We start from the raw sequence: 17,128 nt of genomic DNA, 5'->3' as shown, positions 1-17,128 counted from the left end.
CCATGTGGCATCCATGTGGCTCTTGCTATCTCTTGGAATGCCTGCCCTGGAAACCCAGACACCATAATGTGAAGAATCCCAACCTAGCCCATAGTTCTGAGTCTGTTCACAGAGTTGTGCACACATCACCACTATCTAATTCCAGAACATGTCCATTAACCCCAAAAGGAGCCCTGTACCACCCAATCCCCACCCTCCCCATGCTTGGCAACACTCTTTTTTTTTTTTTTTTTGAGACAGAGTCTCGCTTTGTCGCCCAGACTAGAGTGCAGTGGCATGATCTCGGTTCACTGCAACCTCTGCCTCCCGGGTTCAAGCAATTCTCCCTGCCTCAGCCTCCCGAATAGCTGGGATTACAGGTGCCTACCAGCATGCCCGGCTAACTTTTGTACTTTTTAGTTGAGACGGGGTTTAGCCATGGCCAGGTTGGTCTTGAACTCCTGACCTCAGGTGATCTGCCCACCTCGGACTCCGAAAGTGCTGGGATTACAGGTGTGACCCACTGCACTCGGCCTCATCTACTTCTCTGTGGATGTGCCTGTTTTTCTGGACATTTCATATAAATGGAATCATATAACATGTGGTCTTTTGTGTCTAGCTTCTTGCACTTAATTTCTTCAAGGTTCACCATACTTTAGTATATATTAGTACTTCATTGAGTAATATTGCATTGTACGGATAGCCCACTTTTTGTTTATCCATTCACTGACTGATGGACATTTGGGTTGTTTCTACTTTTTGGTTATTAGGAATAATGCTACTGTGAACATTTGCTTACAAGTGTTTGTGTGGCCATGTTTTCAATTCTCTTGTGTTGAAGTACTTTTACATCACCTAAATATTAAATGATAAATACATAATAATTAAATGATACTAGTAACTGATACACAATTAGTTCTTATTAAAGCAAATTCCCTAAGAGCAGAAACCGGTTCCGTCATGGTAATTCAGGTTTAATAAAGACCACTGGGTAGACCTGAGGTAATAAAACGGCACTATTTCCAACCCAGAGTTTTCACCAATTCACACTGACATTTTCTCAAACCTGTTTGAGAACCGATTGTTTCTTTATTATCTCTATCCAAAAACCCCAGGGCTATGCCGTGGTCTTCAAAATCCCTCTCTTTATGTTCCAAAATGAAAACCTATCATTTAAATTTGACACACAGGAAACGACTGGGGCCTCTTCAGGAATTTGGAGCTTGATTTAGAATTCTGGGGAACACAGAACCTTTTGCTGTACTGTGATTTACCTTTTTAGGTTTATTTAATAAATATAGTACAGGCTAACAGATGATAGTGTAAGTTCAATAGAAGTAGGCTGATGTTACAAGATTCTGGATTACAATGAAAACTCACTTACGTGGGAGTTTGAGCTCACATTTAGAGCCTCCACCAGTCATGCAAATAAGAATCACTGCAGAGTTCTTTGTCCAGACACCATCTCCCTCCAGGATGGTCCTGCTTTTCCCCCAGCACCTGTGCAGGCATCTCTGGTGAGTCTTATCACAGTCTTTCTGAGTTTGCCTGTATGCTTCACATAAATGTAGTAAGAAAACAATGAGACACTTCTTTGGGTTAACTGCTGTAAAGGCCACTAATGAGAAAGCGTAGATGTTTCCATCATGGAAAATTACAAGTTTACTTGGTTTCAGTCCTTGGCACTAAGTCTTAGGTTCCTCATCACTGAACAGCCTTCTTTCCACTTGGCTTCTCTCAGCCAGCGTCCTGGCACACCATCAGAGGAGAAAGTAATGAGAAAGAAGTGTCTTACAGGGATGGGGAGCACTGGTAGCTTACCATATGGGGATAATCATGGCTCTTCAAACAAATCCTTGACTAGAGAGTAGCACTATTTGTCTTCCTGCCTACACAAGCTACATGTGGGGTTCACACCTCCTGAAACACGTGCACACCAAGAGAACTGGAGAATGTTTGCTCAGTTTCCCTCCTTTTCAGGGGAACCCTCTGGCTGGTCTTCAGTACATGAGCTGTGACCCAACTGTGGTTAGCTCCAGAGAGTTTTCTAAGAGTCCCTCATGTTCTTAGAGTTCTGATGTTGCTGTAGAAGACAGAGGCCTACCTCATTTTTGGTTTACTCATGTTTCAGGTTACATGAGTGTGGGGTGGGGAGTGGGAAACAGCTTTATAATTTTTGTAGAAATTATGTAAGGAGTCAGGAGTTTGAGACCACCTGGGCCGAGTCTGGCTTACACACCGGTTGAATTCTTGTCCAGCACCCAAGAAGAATGAGAATGTACTGACAGTGGAAGAGTGAGCACTTGCTAATTATAAAACTGCCAAAGGATAGCTATGTGGGGTAAAAAGCACCTGAGATCTCACCATGCAGAGGTAACACGTGCATCCCTTTGGTGAGCATTTCTAGTAATCTGTCTGATGTGTATAATTATTCATCCAGCATTTCCCAAATATATTTGTGAACATAGTGTTTGTGTTCATCCAGGAGCCAATCCTGAGGCAGAGACCAGAAACCAAGAAATGGATTTGGGAGGTCAGCATGTGGTAAAGGGGAGCAGGGAAGTAAACCAGGGAGGGTGAGGCTGGTAGTTATCAGGTTAGCTGCTCCTGTGGGTGGATGGATGGTGCTCAGTCCCACAGAGGAACTCTGGAAAAGAGTGTGGAACATGTGCCTTGGCAATGCTTACCTGAGGGCGAGGGAGCTGGGGCATTTATACCCAAGGTGCTGTTGGCTGAGGCTGCTCCCTCGGGGTGTGACTTCTGAGCACTTCCAGCCTATACAGCCTACTAAGAATGTGCAAGAAAGCACCTCCCCCAATCGCTCCCCTCAGGAAAGAGGCAGACACTGGCAGCCAGGAAGCAGACACTGGCAGCCAGGAAGCAGACACTGGCAGCCCAGAGGCAGACACTGGCAGCTGGAAGGCAGCCAGACACACACACACTTATTGGTCATATTGCTTAGGAGATGTGTCTGTCAGGCACTGTTCTAGGTGCTGGGGACATGGAAGGAAACAAAACAGAGAATTCTGCCGTCATGGAACATTCTGTCTATTGGGGAAAAATAATAAATAGGGCAAGTAAGAAACCATGCAGTGTGTTAGGCAGTATCAAACACTGCGAAGAAAAATGAAGTAGGAAAGGGAGTTCTGGGAGGGGAACAGGGGGCGGGTTACAAACAGCGAAAGAGGAATGAGGGCAGGCCTCGCTGAGAAGGTGATATTCAAGTAAAGACTGGAAAAAGGGCAGAACGAGGCACTTCACATGGTTACCTGGGAAGAGGAAACAGTGGGAGCATATATGCCAAGGCGTGTGTGCAGCAAGGCCTATGCGGCTGGGCTGGGAGGGCAGGAGGGCAGGGCAAGCAGGCCATGCTGACCTCTGTGCAGCCTCAGGCTCCTACCTGGGGCAAGACCAAAGGCTGTAGGAGAGTGGGAGCGTAACAGGGTGGCAGCAGCTGCTGTGCTGTGAACAGCCCAAGATGGGCCAGGGTGGAAGCAGGGAGGACTGTCAGGAGGCCGGGAGGAGGGAGAAGCAGTTGATTCTGGAGATATTTTGAAGGTAGAGCCAAATTACTTACAGACAGATTGGATGTGAGGTATGATAGAAAGAAGCCAGTGGATTCGGTGTGAGCAACTGGATGATGGAGCTGCCTCTTCCTGAATCAGGGAAACTTTCCAAAGGAGTGGCACAGCATTTTTTTCTCGGTTACTTTGCAAGCCAGGACCTCTGGCTGGTGACACCCCGCCTGGGCCTTGCTTGATAATGCTACCTGCTGCAGGAGACGGCCCGCCCACTTCACCCGCCTGGGCGAAGTATGGCTTACACACTGGTTGAGTTCTTGCCCAGTGCCCAAGAAGAATGAGAATGTGCTGACAGTGGAAGAATGAACAAAGCTGGGAGTTTTATTGAGCGATGAAACAGCTTTCAGCAGAGAGGGGACATGGGGGTGGTCCCCCTACCCAAAGGCGGGAAAGTCCCCCTAATATGGCTGAGTCCGGGTCTTTTCATGGGCTCAGAATAGGGGAGGGGCAGGCTGTAGGTATTATTGGAAAAGGCAACGTTCGATTGGTTAAGGTGTTTATTCAGAAAGAATCGACCGGGAAAGGGTGGGCAAACAGGAACAGAAGTTCCCACTCTGGGTGGTGGGTTTCATCCAGGACCAGCAGTCTGGTCTTTTAGCCTTCAGCCTTCAGGCTGTTCTTCGCTTGAACGCGAGGTTTCATTTGGGACCCGCCCCTCTCTGCCTAGGCATTTGGCTGCCTCATGTCGCTATCAGGAGCAAGCCTGGGGTCAGGAGTAATTGGGAGCCTGGCTTTGGGCCTATGAAGTTTGAGATGTCCATTAGAGACCTAAGTGGATATGTCAGTAGCAAACCAGATATAGGGGTCTGCAGTTCAGGGAAGAGGCCCATTTTGGGTTTAAATTGAGGAGCTGGACAGCATGTAGATGGTATAATCCATGTGGTTGCTGGAGACTCCCCCAGGGAGCAAGCCAGATAGAAAAGAGGTCTGGGACTGAGCCTTCAGGGAGGCACAGCACTGAACAAAGGAACCCGAGAAGGAGCAACCAGAGAGCTCAGTGTCCTGAAAGCCAAATGCGGAAAGTAATTCCAGGAGAAGGGAGTGGTCAACTGTATGTATATATATATACATGTGCTACATTTATAAAGACCTCCATGCAGAAATATACATTCTCTCTACGGATATATACATACACACAGGGAGCTGTAGATAATGGTGTTATCCTATAGAAACAGATCTATAACTCTATCTACTTCCCACTAAATCTATTGGGGACAGTATGCCATGGCAACACTGTCTGCATTCATTTTTTTCATGGCTGTATAGCATTTCATTGCGCCCAAGAACCGTAATTAACTTTTTCCCTATAGATATTTTCCCCAATATAGAATTCTAGATTACACAGCAATGAGCATCTTGTGCAATCATCCTTTCACACTGGTGTGGTCATCTCCCTGAGATAAACCCTTAAGAGCAGAGTTGCTGTAGGCAAGGGTATGCCCTTTTTACCTTCTGATTCTGGACTCCTTGCTGGGCAGCCCCACTAATCAAAGATGCATTCAACGTGGAAGAGCTGCTGACCTCAAGGAAGAACGCCCAGGACATCATTCCAGGCAGACTCTATTCTAGGGACCCTTCTGTACACAGAGAAGATGCAGGGCAGCTACATAATCACTTTCAGAAATCAGCAAAGGTTTGCCAAAAGTCTATGACAGGAGGCAACCCACTGGTCCTAGCTCTCAGCCTGACACATCCAGCTGCAGCGGACTTCTGTGTATAAAGACTGTCCTGTTTCCATGGAGAGAGGAGCAACACTCCAGGCCTAAAGGATCTCCAGCTGAGCCACGAAGAGCTTATTACATCGAGCAAATGCGGCAGACGAAGGCAATGCCTTCTGTTAAATGACTGTAATTAACTCCAAATCTTTCTCCACACTTTATTTTTGCTGGCTGGATTTGTCATTTTGCTGTCAGGACAGGCCTACAACATACCTCAGATGTTTTTTCTTTACCTTGTCATTCTGAGCAAAAGCATGACTCCATCACCTGTCTGGGCACATACCGAGTCTTTGTCTGGATGGTGTCAGCACATCCTGCACACTCAGCGGCAACCCTGAAAATAACATCTACTGCCTGCCAGGCAATTGGCTGACTGCCTCTGTGATCTTCAGGGGCATTGAGGGACCTCAGTCATGCACCTCTGTAAGTGCAGGGAAATGTACTGGGACACCAGTAGCCAGTACAGGGAAATGTACTGGGACACCTTTCGATTCCCAAGGAAATAAAAGGAAAATGACAAACACATAGTCATGCCATGGATCCCCTGTTTATTCCCATCTCTGGGCAGGTTTGTAAATAGCATCAACCCAGGTCTCAACCCCACTGCTGGTACCTGAGCCACAGAACTGTAAGCAAGTGACACTCAATCCAGAGAGAACTACTCCCCTAAACTGGTTCTTAGCCATCAAGAGAGGCCCACAGGAAGGTCTCTGATAACCTGAAGTTTTGAAAAGCTTGGAACTGTGTGATCAGGCCATATGTCCTTTAGTTCCTGAATGTTCACTACCCTGTGGTGACCCTTTGCCATGGTAGAGATTCCAACCACACACATCAGTTAAGCTGCCAACACTGTTTCCTCCCCATTCTGCTCTGCAAACAATGCGCAGTCCAGCCAGGAGGTCAACAGGGAGGGTTTTCTTGTTGTGTCATGGCTGAGATCAAAGTCATTGTACCCTAAGGACACAGCAGACAGAAGGCAGCCAACCACATTTATGCCAAATCCCATTCCAAAAATGACCATATTTTGTAGTTTATTATGAGGTAACTGCCTCCAGACAGATAAACCCCTGCATGATGTTGAAAGTCAGAGCCTGGGAGTGAACGCCACCTTATCTTTGTCCTCCTCAGCTGGTCTACGTGTCTCTGCTCAGAACGCTGTGTAGTAGTGCTCCATTGTGCTGACGATGTCACTCTGGTCCTCCAGGAGCTCCAGAACCTGCTGCAGCACAGCCTCACTCAGGCCCGGGCGAATGCTCAGGCGAGCGCAGGCCAAGATGTGCAGGAAGTGACAGCCCTTCTCCATGTCTGCAGGAAAAAGGCAGGTGGCTGAGTGTGGTCACAACTGTCAGGCCCTCCTCTGTCCTCTCCATACCTCCTGTCTTGGCACCTGCATTCTGACCAGATCCCCAGATGATCTTTATGCACATTAAAGTCTGAGATGCATGATCTATATGATCACAAAAACAAAACAGAAACACCTGTTCTTAGGCCCCTGATGTCACCACGGCGATGTGCAGCCACTGCTCAGGGACTCTGAACTTCAACCTTCAAGGATTCCCAATCAAAGATTTTATTTTTTTATCCATAACCTAGTGGATTTTTAGTGCTTGATAAACTTTTTTCTCTGGGGTAATTACATGTATAAGTGTAACCTATTCAGTGCCAAACCTCTAGCTTCTCAAGGGGGACCCCTCTTGAGACTCACAGCAGAGCTGGTTTGCTGCAGCCTCCGTATGCTTCCCTCTAAGTCCTGATTTGATGGGGCTGCCTGGTGAGAAGGGATTCCTATCTTTGGCCTGTTCTCATTCCTCCCTTCCTGGCTTCCAAAAGTCTCATCTGTGATAGTTGTATTCCTAGTAACCTCTTAGCCTCTGCCCAAAACTAAGACCATGTGGCACACAACAATACAAACTCAAAGTCAGTAACCTCTTTCCTAGTTGAAATCAATGACCTAAACACTGGTAATGAGAAAATAAAATAGGAAGAATGCAAGTCCTTTTAATTATCAGGCCCTGAGAGACACGACGACGAAACGGCAATCACGCTCTACTCCTCACTATGTATTCACCTCGGAAACTGTTTGCTATTGGCACAAGTAGTTATGAATTAGCCTAATTATGTGAAATTGAACACTATAATCCACACCCTATAGCTTAACAATGTATAGCCAGTCACCTATCAATGGTTATCTATAAACCAATGAGAATTCCTGACAAACAACTTTGTATCAACTCTGTCCTCCTTTTTGGCTTTTAAAAATCCACTTATGGGCCAGGTGCATGACTCATGCCTGTAATCCCAGAACTTTGGGAGGCTGAGGTGGGTGGATCACCTGAGGTTGGGAGTTCGAGACCAGCCTGGCCAACGTGGTGAAACCTCGTCTTTACTAAAAATACAAAAATTAGCCAGGTGTGGTGGCATGCACCTGTAATCCTAGCTAGTCAGGAGACTGAGGCAGGAGAATCACTTGAACCCAGGAGGCGGAGGTTGCAGTGAGCTGAGATTGCACCACTGTACTCCAACCTGGGTGACAGAGTGAGATTCCATCTCAAAAAAAAAAAAAAAAATTCCACTTATCACTGCTGCTAATCAGAGTGTATATTCAGAAAACCTGAATCTGTGCTCCCCGGCTGCAATCCTGAAACTTGGCCCAAATTAACTCTCTACTTGTATTAATTTTGCCTCAGCTCCTTCCTTTTAGGTCGGCAGTAGTCAAACTGAGGGTTGTGCCTATTAGGGGATCAGGAAACCAATTTTTGTAGGTTGCGATCAGCATTCTTTTTCTTACCAAACTAAGAGAGCAGAAATAGAACATTACAGAATATCTTGCATTGTAATTTGGATACATATTAATTCATGAAACTTTACTCCATATATCTTATGCATTAGAATTATATAATTTATTGGGTCATGATGTAAAATGTATTTCTAACTTTGAGTCAAAGTCAAACTTCTTTACCAAAAGCAAACCCTCTCCAGTTGTCACAGTTTAAAACTCCATGGTAGGGCCAGGCATGGTCTCTCTCTGCCGTATACCCAGTACCTGGCACACAAAAGGTGCTCCACACAGTCACTGAAAGTTGTTTTCAGATGAAAAATGCTTTAGGCTTCAGGAAGCTGCTCGAAGAGGTGTTGCAGTGTAAGGCAAAGCATAGTTCAAGGTTTGGTGCACTTCTGTAGCTTTGGGCAAGTCATCCCTAGGCCTCAGTGTTCTCAGCTGTGGTGAAAACCACTTCCAAGGCCCTTTCCAACCCTAAGGTTCAGAGACTGCTCCTGGGCTAACAAAGATTTGCTAAATTCTGACCTCTAGTGGCTGTGTCCACCCATTACTCCTCCCGATTGGGATTGCTGGCGTCCACACTTCCAGGCTGTTTCTTCAACATTCACTCCATAGACTTCCTGAACACCTACTATGTGTGCAGTGCTGAGCAAGGAGGAGCAAGTAGAGCCTAGCAGACCGAGAGCTGCCACTGGAGTCCACCATACCTGAATTCAAGCCCTGGCTCTACAACTGGGACAAAGTCATTCCTGGGAACAAAACCACCTCCTTCTCAGGGTGGCTGTGTGGATGAGAGACCAGGGGGAACTACTATGATTTGGTTCATCATACCCATAACCCAAGAAGATGAATGTAACTTAGTTCCTGCTCTAGAGAAGGAACTCAGCCCTTCCCAAGAAGAAAAGCCTCTCAAGGAGGAAGAGCTGACCAGCAAGCGAGGGTAGGTTTGATGATGGGGGGTGAGGGGCTCCAACCACACAGACCTGCACACGGTAGGGAGGAGCACAAGGAATTTAGTGCTGCTCAGCCTGTAGTTTCTGCAAGGCCTGGATGCTTGGACCCAGGGCTCAAGATGACTTACAGGCATCTGTGGGGCCCGAAGCAGTGATGCTGACTGTCTCAGAGGCCTTCAACTATTTATTGAGAAAGGCTGTTCTGCTGAGGGTTATCTGGTGAGGCTGTTCAAAAGTGATCTCCAGTCACATGGGTAACGTGAACTTAGACTCCTCTCTATTTTTAATTTTTATTTTTTGTAGAGACAGGGTCTTCCTATGTTGCCCAGGCTGGTCTCAAACTCCTGGCCTAAGCAATCCTCCCAAGCATTGGGATTATGGGAGTGAGCCATTGTGCCTGGCCTTAGATTCTTCTCTAAGTGAGAAATTATTAGAAAACAGTAAAAGTAGGAAAGGCCAGCAAGGAGCTCCCCAGTGGTTAGTACAATTACATAATTCGACTCTTCTGGAGCAAACCCACAAGCCGAAGCAGACTTTTCTGAAAAGTGTTTGCCTGGCAGACATAGTTATCTTATGATGGATCTCTATGAGCGGTGATAACTGCGCCTTATATTTTCCCAAGAACTTTCGCATGCAGCCTGATTCATACTATACCCCATCATACCTCCACCAGAAACCACAAATGCTGATGTTCTAGAGACCCAAGTGACATAAGGATACATCTCAGATATAACCTACTACTGTAACTACAAAAGGTTAAACTTCTTTAATTCTTTTTTAAAAGTTTGTCGTAAGTTAAAAAAAAATCCTCCAGTATGAGGAGTGTTATATGGTACTCAGTTTCTACCAAAAGTAGCAGTTCTCTCCAGCTCTGGGTTAGTAAAAAATGAACCTGAGCTAAATACACAGGAGATTTTTGGAAAGCTAATGGTATAAAGGAACATTTAGTGAAAGGCTGACGTTTTGGAACTCACCAAATGTTCATTTTCTTAGGTGTGAAATGATTTGGTGATCAAACAGGAGAAGGACCCCATGCTCAGCAAATACAAACTGAAGCTTTTAGTCAGTCTAGGTGAAGGGTATATCAGTGTTTATTGTAGCAGTCTTTTAATTTTTTTTGATAAATTGGAACATTTTCAGGTAAAAAGAGATAAAAAGACATGTCCAACATAGAGCTCTTTCTTTTTGGATAATTTGCCATTGTTGTACCCATACTGAAATCCAAAATCCAGATTTTGTCAACTTTACTCCAACAATAATTGAGTAAAATCCACATACAGATTATCTCTGAAACTGCTTCCTTCCAGATCAATAAACCAAGTAGAAGGTGAGCCTTCAGGCCTCCAGGCTAGAGAATTAGAGGCTACCACTTGTGCCATTAGAAAAGAACTTCATTTTTATTTAACACTTTTTGGATCACAATTATGCACTGAGTACTCTTCTAACTTTCTAAATGCCCATCCATTGACTTCTTATAAAAACCCATCGTAGGGCCGGGCGCGGTGGCTCAAGCCTGTAATCCCAGCACTTTGGGAGGCCGAGGCGGGTGGATCACGAGGTCAGGAGATCGAGACCCTCCTGGCTAACACGGTGAAACCCCGTCTCTACTAAAAATACAAAAAACTAGCCGGGCGCGGTGGCGGGCGCCTGTAGTCCCAGCTACTCGGAGGCTGAGGCGGGAGAATGGCGGGAACCCGGGAGGCGGAGCTTGCAGTGAGCCGAGATTGCGCCACTGCACTCCAGCCTGGGCGACAGAGCGAGACTCCGTCTTAAAAAAAATAAAAAATAAAAAAAAAAAAAAAAAAAAAAAATAAATAAATAAAAATAAAAACCCATCGTGTAGGTACTATTATTATCCTCACTTTGCATTTAAAGAATCCGAGACACTTGCCCGATGTTACACAGCTACCAAGTGGCAGAGCCGGGATTCAAACCTAGGCAAGGTGGCTCCAGAGCACAGCTCCTCACAATGCCGCCACACTGCCCATCTTCAGAAAACAAATATCAATCCTTCAGGGACTTAAGACAGGCTTGATGTTCACAGTCCTTTCATTATTGAAGGGTTAGCCTTTGTGAGACACTCATAAATGACTTCGAGTCCTTCTACCAATCATCCTGACAAGGAAAAACTCCAGGCTATATTCTGTATGAAAGATTAGAAAGGAACTAAAGGCACAGTAGGAATGGTTAGATCGAGGGCTGGATATTTACCTACACGTATAACAGCATACTGTCCAGCTAATGAAAAGATGTAGGTACTTTTATGTGTACTGTTGGCAAATGACCTCTAGAAGGCAATGTTAGATCTAAAATACAAGGTGTGGGACAATGTATATCATTGGCTAAACTTCTCTTGTGTTTTCTATCAAGGATAAATAATACAGATATGTTTGTAAGTACATATCTGTATAGTTTATCCTTGATAGTAAGTACATATCTGTATAGTTTATCCTTGATAGAGAACACATATTCAACAGGATATGCAAGTAACCAATAACAACCACTGCCTTTGGAGAGGGGAACACAGAAGCTGGGGCTCAGTGCTGGGAGGGAGTCTGACTTTTTGGTGTGTATTTTTGCACTGCTTGGCTTTTTATGAGGCACATACATTACTATTCTGAATTGCTATGTTATGACATTATGAAGCAGGGTGGTCACAGCAGGTTCCAACACAGTTCTTATAACATCTTTTATCAGCATTGTCAGTAATTCAGGCTTCAGAATTTGGCTCCTGGGAGTGTAGAGGGCCAGGTGATTGGCTAGTGGCTTTTAGAGGCTCCCATTCACAGACTGAGTGGCAGGGCCTGTCCACTTGATGAGCTGTGGGTAGATGTAGATGTTAAACCTGCCACTTTCAGGACACTTCAGAGAGCCAAGTCCAAATGAAATGTGAATTCTTTTCATGTGCTTTACTAGCCCTAGGAGCCCTAGGGTTCAATCCATTCTATTCCTAATGCAGATGAAAATAAGAATCTGGCCAGGAGGCCCATGACTAGGGTGACTGCATTGATGTTATCTTGGGAGCAACTTCTCATCCCTTCTTGGCTGAGGAATCCCACATTGCACTGCTCTCAAAAGCTCCTTCAATTGCAGACAGATGGACTTTTCCTTCAACTGAAGGATATTTGTTCTTACTGTTCTGAATGAAGTGAACAAAGTCCATTCACTTGCATTGAAATAATATATTGCTTTGAGTTTAAGAGCTGCTGTCACACCACTCTGGGATCCGACCTCATGGCTTCTTAAAGGTTAACTAGAGCTGTCTACCATAAATACTGGGGCTGGAAAACTGGCCCAGCTTCACCCACTGACTCAACCTGGTGCAGGGCCAGGCCTCAGGGATGTATGGGCCAAAGGACTGGAGGTGGAGTTCACTGGCAGATCAGGGACTTGGGGTCATTAACAAACCTTTTAAACACTTCTTATTATAGTATGTGTTTGCAAAAGCTAGACTTTGAAAAGTCATCTTTAAGACCGGTCAGTTTACATAGCATTTAAAGATGGTACTAATGCTTTCTTCTCTTTCTAACTAGTGTGGAAATGGTATTGTTCCTTGTCAGACTAGCTACAGTTTCAGAGTCTAACCACTAGGGGCTGAACTAACTCTACTAAAACCATGTTCTAAACCATTTCTTTTGCAAATTATCAGTTTCCAAGAGGACTGAATTACACCGTCCATAAACTGTCATGTCTAGAACCATTCCTTCCAACACTGAAAGACTTTGATGTTAGAATAGAGGGAAATGTCAGGTTTGTGTTCAAAGAAAAGGGGCAAGCATGAAATAGGAAATAGCACAAATCAGAGAGAACATGAGAAGCAGAATGACATCAAAACGTCCTAGTGTGGTGACTTTACCTCACTGTATCAGAATTCCCTGTCTAGCTCCCAGCTCATCCTCTATAGAAACAGAATCCCCAGGGTAGAATCTGGGCTCTGAATGTTTAGAGAGCTCCAAGGCTGAATCTTACGTATAGCCAAGGTCACAACAATCGTGCTAGCCTAACACTCCTTTAGAGAGGAGATGGAAGCTCAGGGAGGGCAGGTACTTTGACTATCGCCTTTCCAAGTCATTACCGGGAAAAGTCCCAGGTCTCCTGACTCTCCATCCAGTGCTCCCCGGGAGACAGTATCCCCTTCCAGGGCACCAGGGTGTCACTTGTACATTATATGCCACTTACGATTTGGTTTCTGGCAGTCCTGCTGAATGATCTGGTGGATCTTTCTGTGCAGGTCTTTGTCTTCTCTGGTTACCTAAATAGGAAAAATAGTTGAGAGAGAGAGTGTTCTTAGGTAACACAGCAGTTGTGTCATTCAGACTCCCAAATTAGTATTCAGGATAGCTTCTAAAGATTTCATAACAATCATCCCTACACCATTAATGTGGTGTTTGATACTTGGCCTAGTGTCAAACCAGTTCTGCCCAGAGGACACGTCCTTGGGAGTTGGTTCACTGGGGCAATGAGGTTAAAACAAAAAAAAGCTGGAATTGCATACTTTTAAGGAGCAACTAACTTTCTTCTTCAACACTCATAACACATTTCTCTTATTTGTTGTTATAGTTTTGAGCAAGGCACAGTGATCAAGGCCTCCGATCTTCACCCCATGACCTCTTCTTCTGAGCCGTGACACCTGTCTTGTGTTATATCAGTTTTCTTGCTTCTCCCAACCACAAGGAAAAATAAGAGAAAAAAACAAAAAACAAAAACAAAAAACCCTGCAAGGGCAAGCTAGCATGCGAGTAAAGCTGGCCTATCCACCGAAACACATTCTGCTCTCAAAGGCAGACATAACTTTTTTCTTTTTGCATTTTTTTTTTTTTTTTTGAGATGGAATCTCACTCTTATCGCCCAGGCTAGAGTGCAGTGGCCTGATCTTGGCTCACTGCAACCTCCGCCTCCTGGGTTCAAGTGATTCTCCTGCCTCAGCCTCCTGAGTAGCTGGGATTACAAGCGTGCACCACCACGTCTAGCTAATTTTTGTATTTTTAGTAGAGATGAGGGTTTCACCATGTTGACCAGCCTGGTCTCGAAGCCTGACCTCAAGTGATCTACCGGACTTAGCCTCCCAAAGTGCTGGGATTACAGGCGTGAGCCACTGCGCCTGGCCAACTTAGTCTTTTCCAATCAGCTCAGATAAGAGGGAAGCAGCATGCAACGGGTTTCACTTTCATGTTCCACAGTGAATCTAGTAACAAAAAAAGAGAGAAAGAGAAAGAAAAGAAAGAAAGAGAAAAAGGGAGAGGAAGAAAGGAAGAAAGAAAATAGACATGCAAACAAATAGCTGTAAGTTTCCTCCTTAAAGACAGCCCAAGAATGCCTGTCTGACCTGCCTTACTGGAGGGGGCATCCTGAGAACACCCGCCTTCTCTCAGCTCATGAGGTTATGACGAAGATTAAACAAGGTCATGTGTGAGAGCTGCTGAATGCAGGAAAGCACTAGGCAAACAGAAGTGTTGACTTATTTTAACCATTTCCCTAAGGCAGGGCTTCAGGAGAAAGGTGACTACAAAGCAGTGGAGGGGTGAAGTCACAGATGGCGAAAAGAGATCTATTTGTGCTTGATCACAATGATTCACAGGAGGAAGTGCCCAGCCCCGCCACGCCTTGCCCTGGACTGCTGCTCCTCAGGAAGAGCTGCTCTCTGAAGGGCTGGGAGGAAATGTGTGTCCCAGAGCGGGGCTCGAGGTGAGCTGCCCCCATGAGCTTCTCCAGCTTCCAGGAAGCAACTAACTCCCACCCGGCCTTCCCATGCCAGGACTCCCATCCTGGGATGGTGTGGGAGGCACTTGCCCTTATGTAGACCAGGATACCTGTTTCAAAAGTTATTTAAATGGTATTGTTAATTTCTAAAATTCCTCTAAAGTGGGGAGTGACTAGGGTAAATCAACATCAGGAAATGTCATATTAAGAAAAGCTCCCGGCCGGGCGCGGTGGCTCAAGCCTGTAATCCCAGCACTTTGGGAGGCCAAGGCGGGCGGATCACGAGGTCAGGAGATCGAGACCATCCTGGCTAACACGGTGAAATCCTGTCTCTACTAAAAATACAAAAAAAAAAATTAGCCGGGCGAGGTGGTGGGCGCCTACTAAAAATACAAAAAAAAAAATTAGCCGGGCGAGGTGGTGGGCGCCTGTAGTCCCAGCTACTCGGGAGGCTGAGGCAGGAGAATGGCGTGAACCCGGGAGGCGGAGCTTGCAGTGAGCTGAGATCTGGCCACAGCACTCCAGCCTGGGTGACAGAGCGAGACTCCGTCTCAAAAAAAAAAAAAAAAAAAAAGAAAAGCTCCCCGTCAGGAATCTTGCCTGTAAATAGTGAGACTTCTGGAATTTGATCAGTCTCTGGGAGAGCTGCATGTAACTAAGTCCACACCACTGATGTCAGTGGTTCTGAGAAGGCCCATTTCCAGCTTAGCTCCTCCAATATTAAAGGTATGCAGAAAAAGGCGAACTTTTAACTTGGAAAGAGTGACCCAAACAAGCACCCATACTCCTGCTGGGAGTCAACTGGTACAGCCTTCAGGTAGGTCCATCACACTGTGTCAACCAAAAGCTTAAATGGCCATGCCCTCTGCTCCAGCAACTCTTCTTTTAAGAGTCAATCTTACAGAAATACTGACATGAGTTCACAAACATAGTTGTGCAAAAATAGCCACTGCAACACTATTTGTGACAGCAAAACTTAGAAATACCCTAAGTATCCATCAAAAAGGAATGGCTAAAAAATACACGACAGGTACCCACAGTATGGAATACCCTGAGGATGTTAAAAATAATGAGGTAGATTTATAACTACTAATGTGGAAAGGTGCCTGTGACGTGTTATTTTGGTACCAAAAAAGGTGTAGAGCATTATTTAGAGTAGCAAGTCTCACTGATCCCAGGAGACATTTGGCAATGTCCAGGGACATTTTTGGTTGTCACAATTGAGGTACTGCTACTGGTCTCCAGTAGGTGAAGGTCAGGGATACTGCTAAATATCCTGCAATGCACAGGACAGCTCCCACGACACTCAATCACCTAGCCCGAATAATGTTCAGATTGAGAAATGTTGATTTAGAAGATGATGGCATTTTTTATAAAACAAAAAGGCTCTTGCATAAGCCAGGGATCTGAAACAATTAAAAAGCCACAGGAGCATATATTTATATGTATGCATTTGTAAATGTACAGATAAATGTCTAGAAGGATATACAGTTATCTCTTGGTATACTCGGTGGATCAGTCCCAGGACCCTCAGGTATACCAAAATCCACACACACTCAAGTCCTGAAGTTGGCTCTGTGAAACCTGCATGTACGAAAAGTTAGCCCTCCTCATATGTGGGTTTCACATCTGCAAATACTGTACTTTCCGTCTCCATTTGGCTGAAAAAGTTGGCATATAAGTGGACCCACACAGTTCAAACTTGTGTGGTTCATAGGTCAACTATTATTAAAAGAGATACCTTGGGAAGGATAAGGGCCAACTTTGACTTCTGATTTTATGTACCTCCTCAATGATTTTTAATAATAATTAAGTGGTTATTCATAAGTAATAAATATATTTGTAATTGAAGCTACGAAGGAAAAAAGTTAAGTTGTAAATGTCTTACATAGTATAGGTTATCAAAACCATCATCCTTCTGGAAAACAAGTCCTTTTTCCTGCAGCAGTTGTATAGCATTCTTAAATATACTATGAATTGCCTTGGAAGTCGTGTCCTTCTTAAAATTCACCTGTGTAGAGAGGAAAAAGAAAAAAAGAAAAGAAATAAGTCTCACCTTACAGCACCTGAGAGCAACTCCCTAGAGCAACTGGTTCATGAATTTGTCCAACAGGCCTTTTAATTGCTGAGTCAAAAAGATCCTGGTATGTACCACTGTAGCAGGATGGCATTTAAGGAGGACTGAGAAGTGTGCCCTGCTAGGTCACCTTTCATAACTGTTCCATACCTTAGTTTTGATTTTTTTTTTTTTAATGAACTCACTCTGTAGTGCAGAATAAAAAAAGTTACCCTCACTGTTGGACAATCTTTGACTTATTTTGTATACAAAACCAAAACACTGTATGTATATATTAGCCCCCTTTTCCATTAAAATTGAGGCTGTAACAATCTCTTCCTAGGGACTTCAAAGATTTTTAT

At 44.8% G+C, this 17,128-nt stretch overlaps 1 protein-coding gene across 12 annotated transcripts in view; it reads right to left on the bottom strand.

Annotated features, from left to right (window-relative positions):
- The window catches only part of STN1 (STN1 subunit of CST complex), a 49,357-nt gene that overhangs the window by 6,411 nt on the left and 25,818 nt on the right, over nucleotides 1-17,128 (bottom strand). For 4 of the 12 annotated variants that reach the window (XR_004430709.1, XR_004430708.1, XM_033183766.1 and 1 more), the window contains exons 8-9: nucleotides 16,599-16,721; nucleotides 13,190-13,262 (exon numbers count right to left, since the gene is read on the bottom strand). Coding sequence is in view for 10 of the 12 variants with exons in the window: in XM_033183766.1 (XP_033039657.1) it covers nucleotides 13,190-13,262; nucleotides 16,599-16,721 (196 nt within the window). In the remaining 2 variants the exon portion in view is untranslated. Of the gene's footprint in view, nucleotides 1-1,243; nucleotides 6,584-11,473; nucleotides 11,831-13,189; nucleotides 13,263-16,598; nucleotides 16,722-17,128 lie in introns of those variants that run through there. The other 8 variants (XM_033183738.1, XM_033183728.1, XM_033183747.1 and 5 more) reach the window with 6 other exon arrangements.

This window comes from Trachypithecus francoisi, unplaced genomic scaffold, assembly GCF_009764315.1.
Source record: "Trachypithecus francoisi isolate TF-2019V2 unplaced genomic scaffold, Tfra_2.0 Contig01579, whole genome shotgun sequence".
NCBI lineage: Eukaryota > Metazoa > Chordata > Mammalia > Primates > Cercopithecidae > Trachypithecus > Trachypithecus francoisi.
The sequence above is the reverse complement of the archived record's forward strand: the minus strand, read 5'-3'. Positions and strand labels throughout refer to the sequence as shown.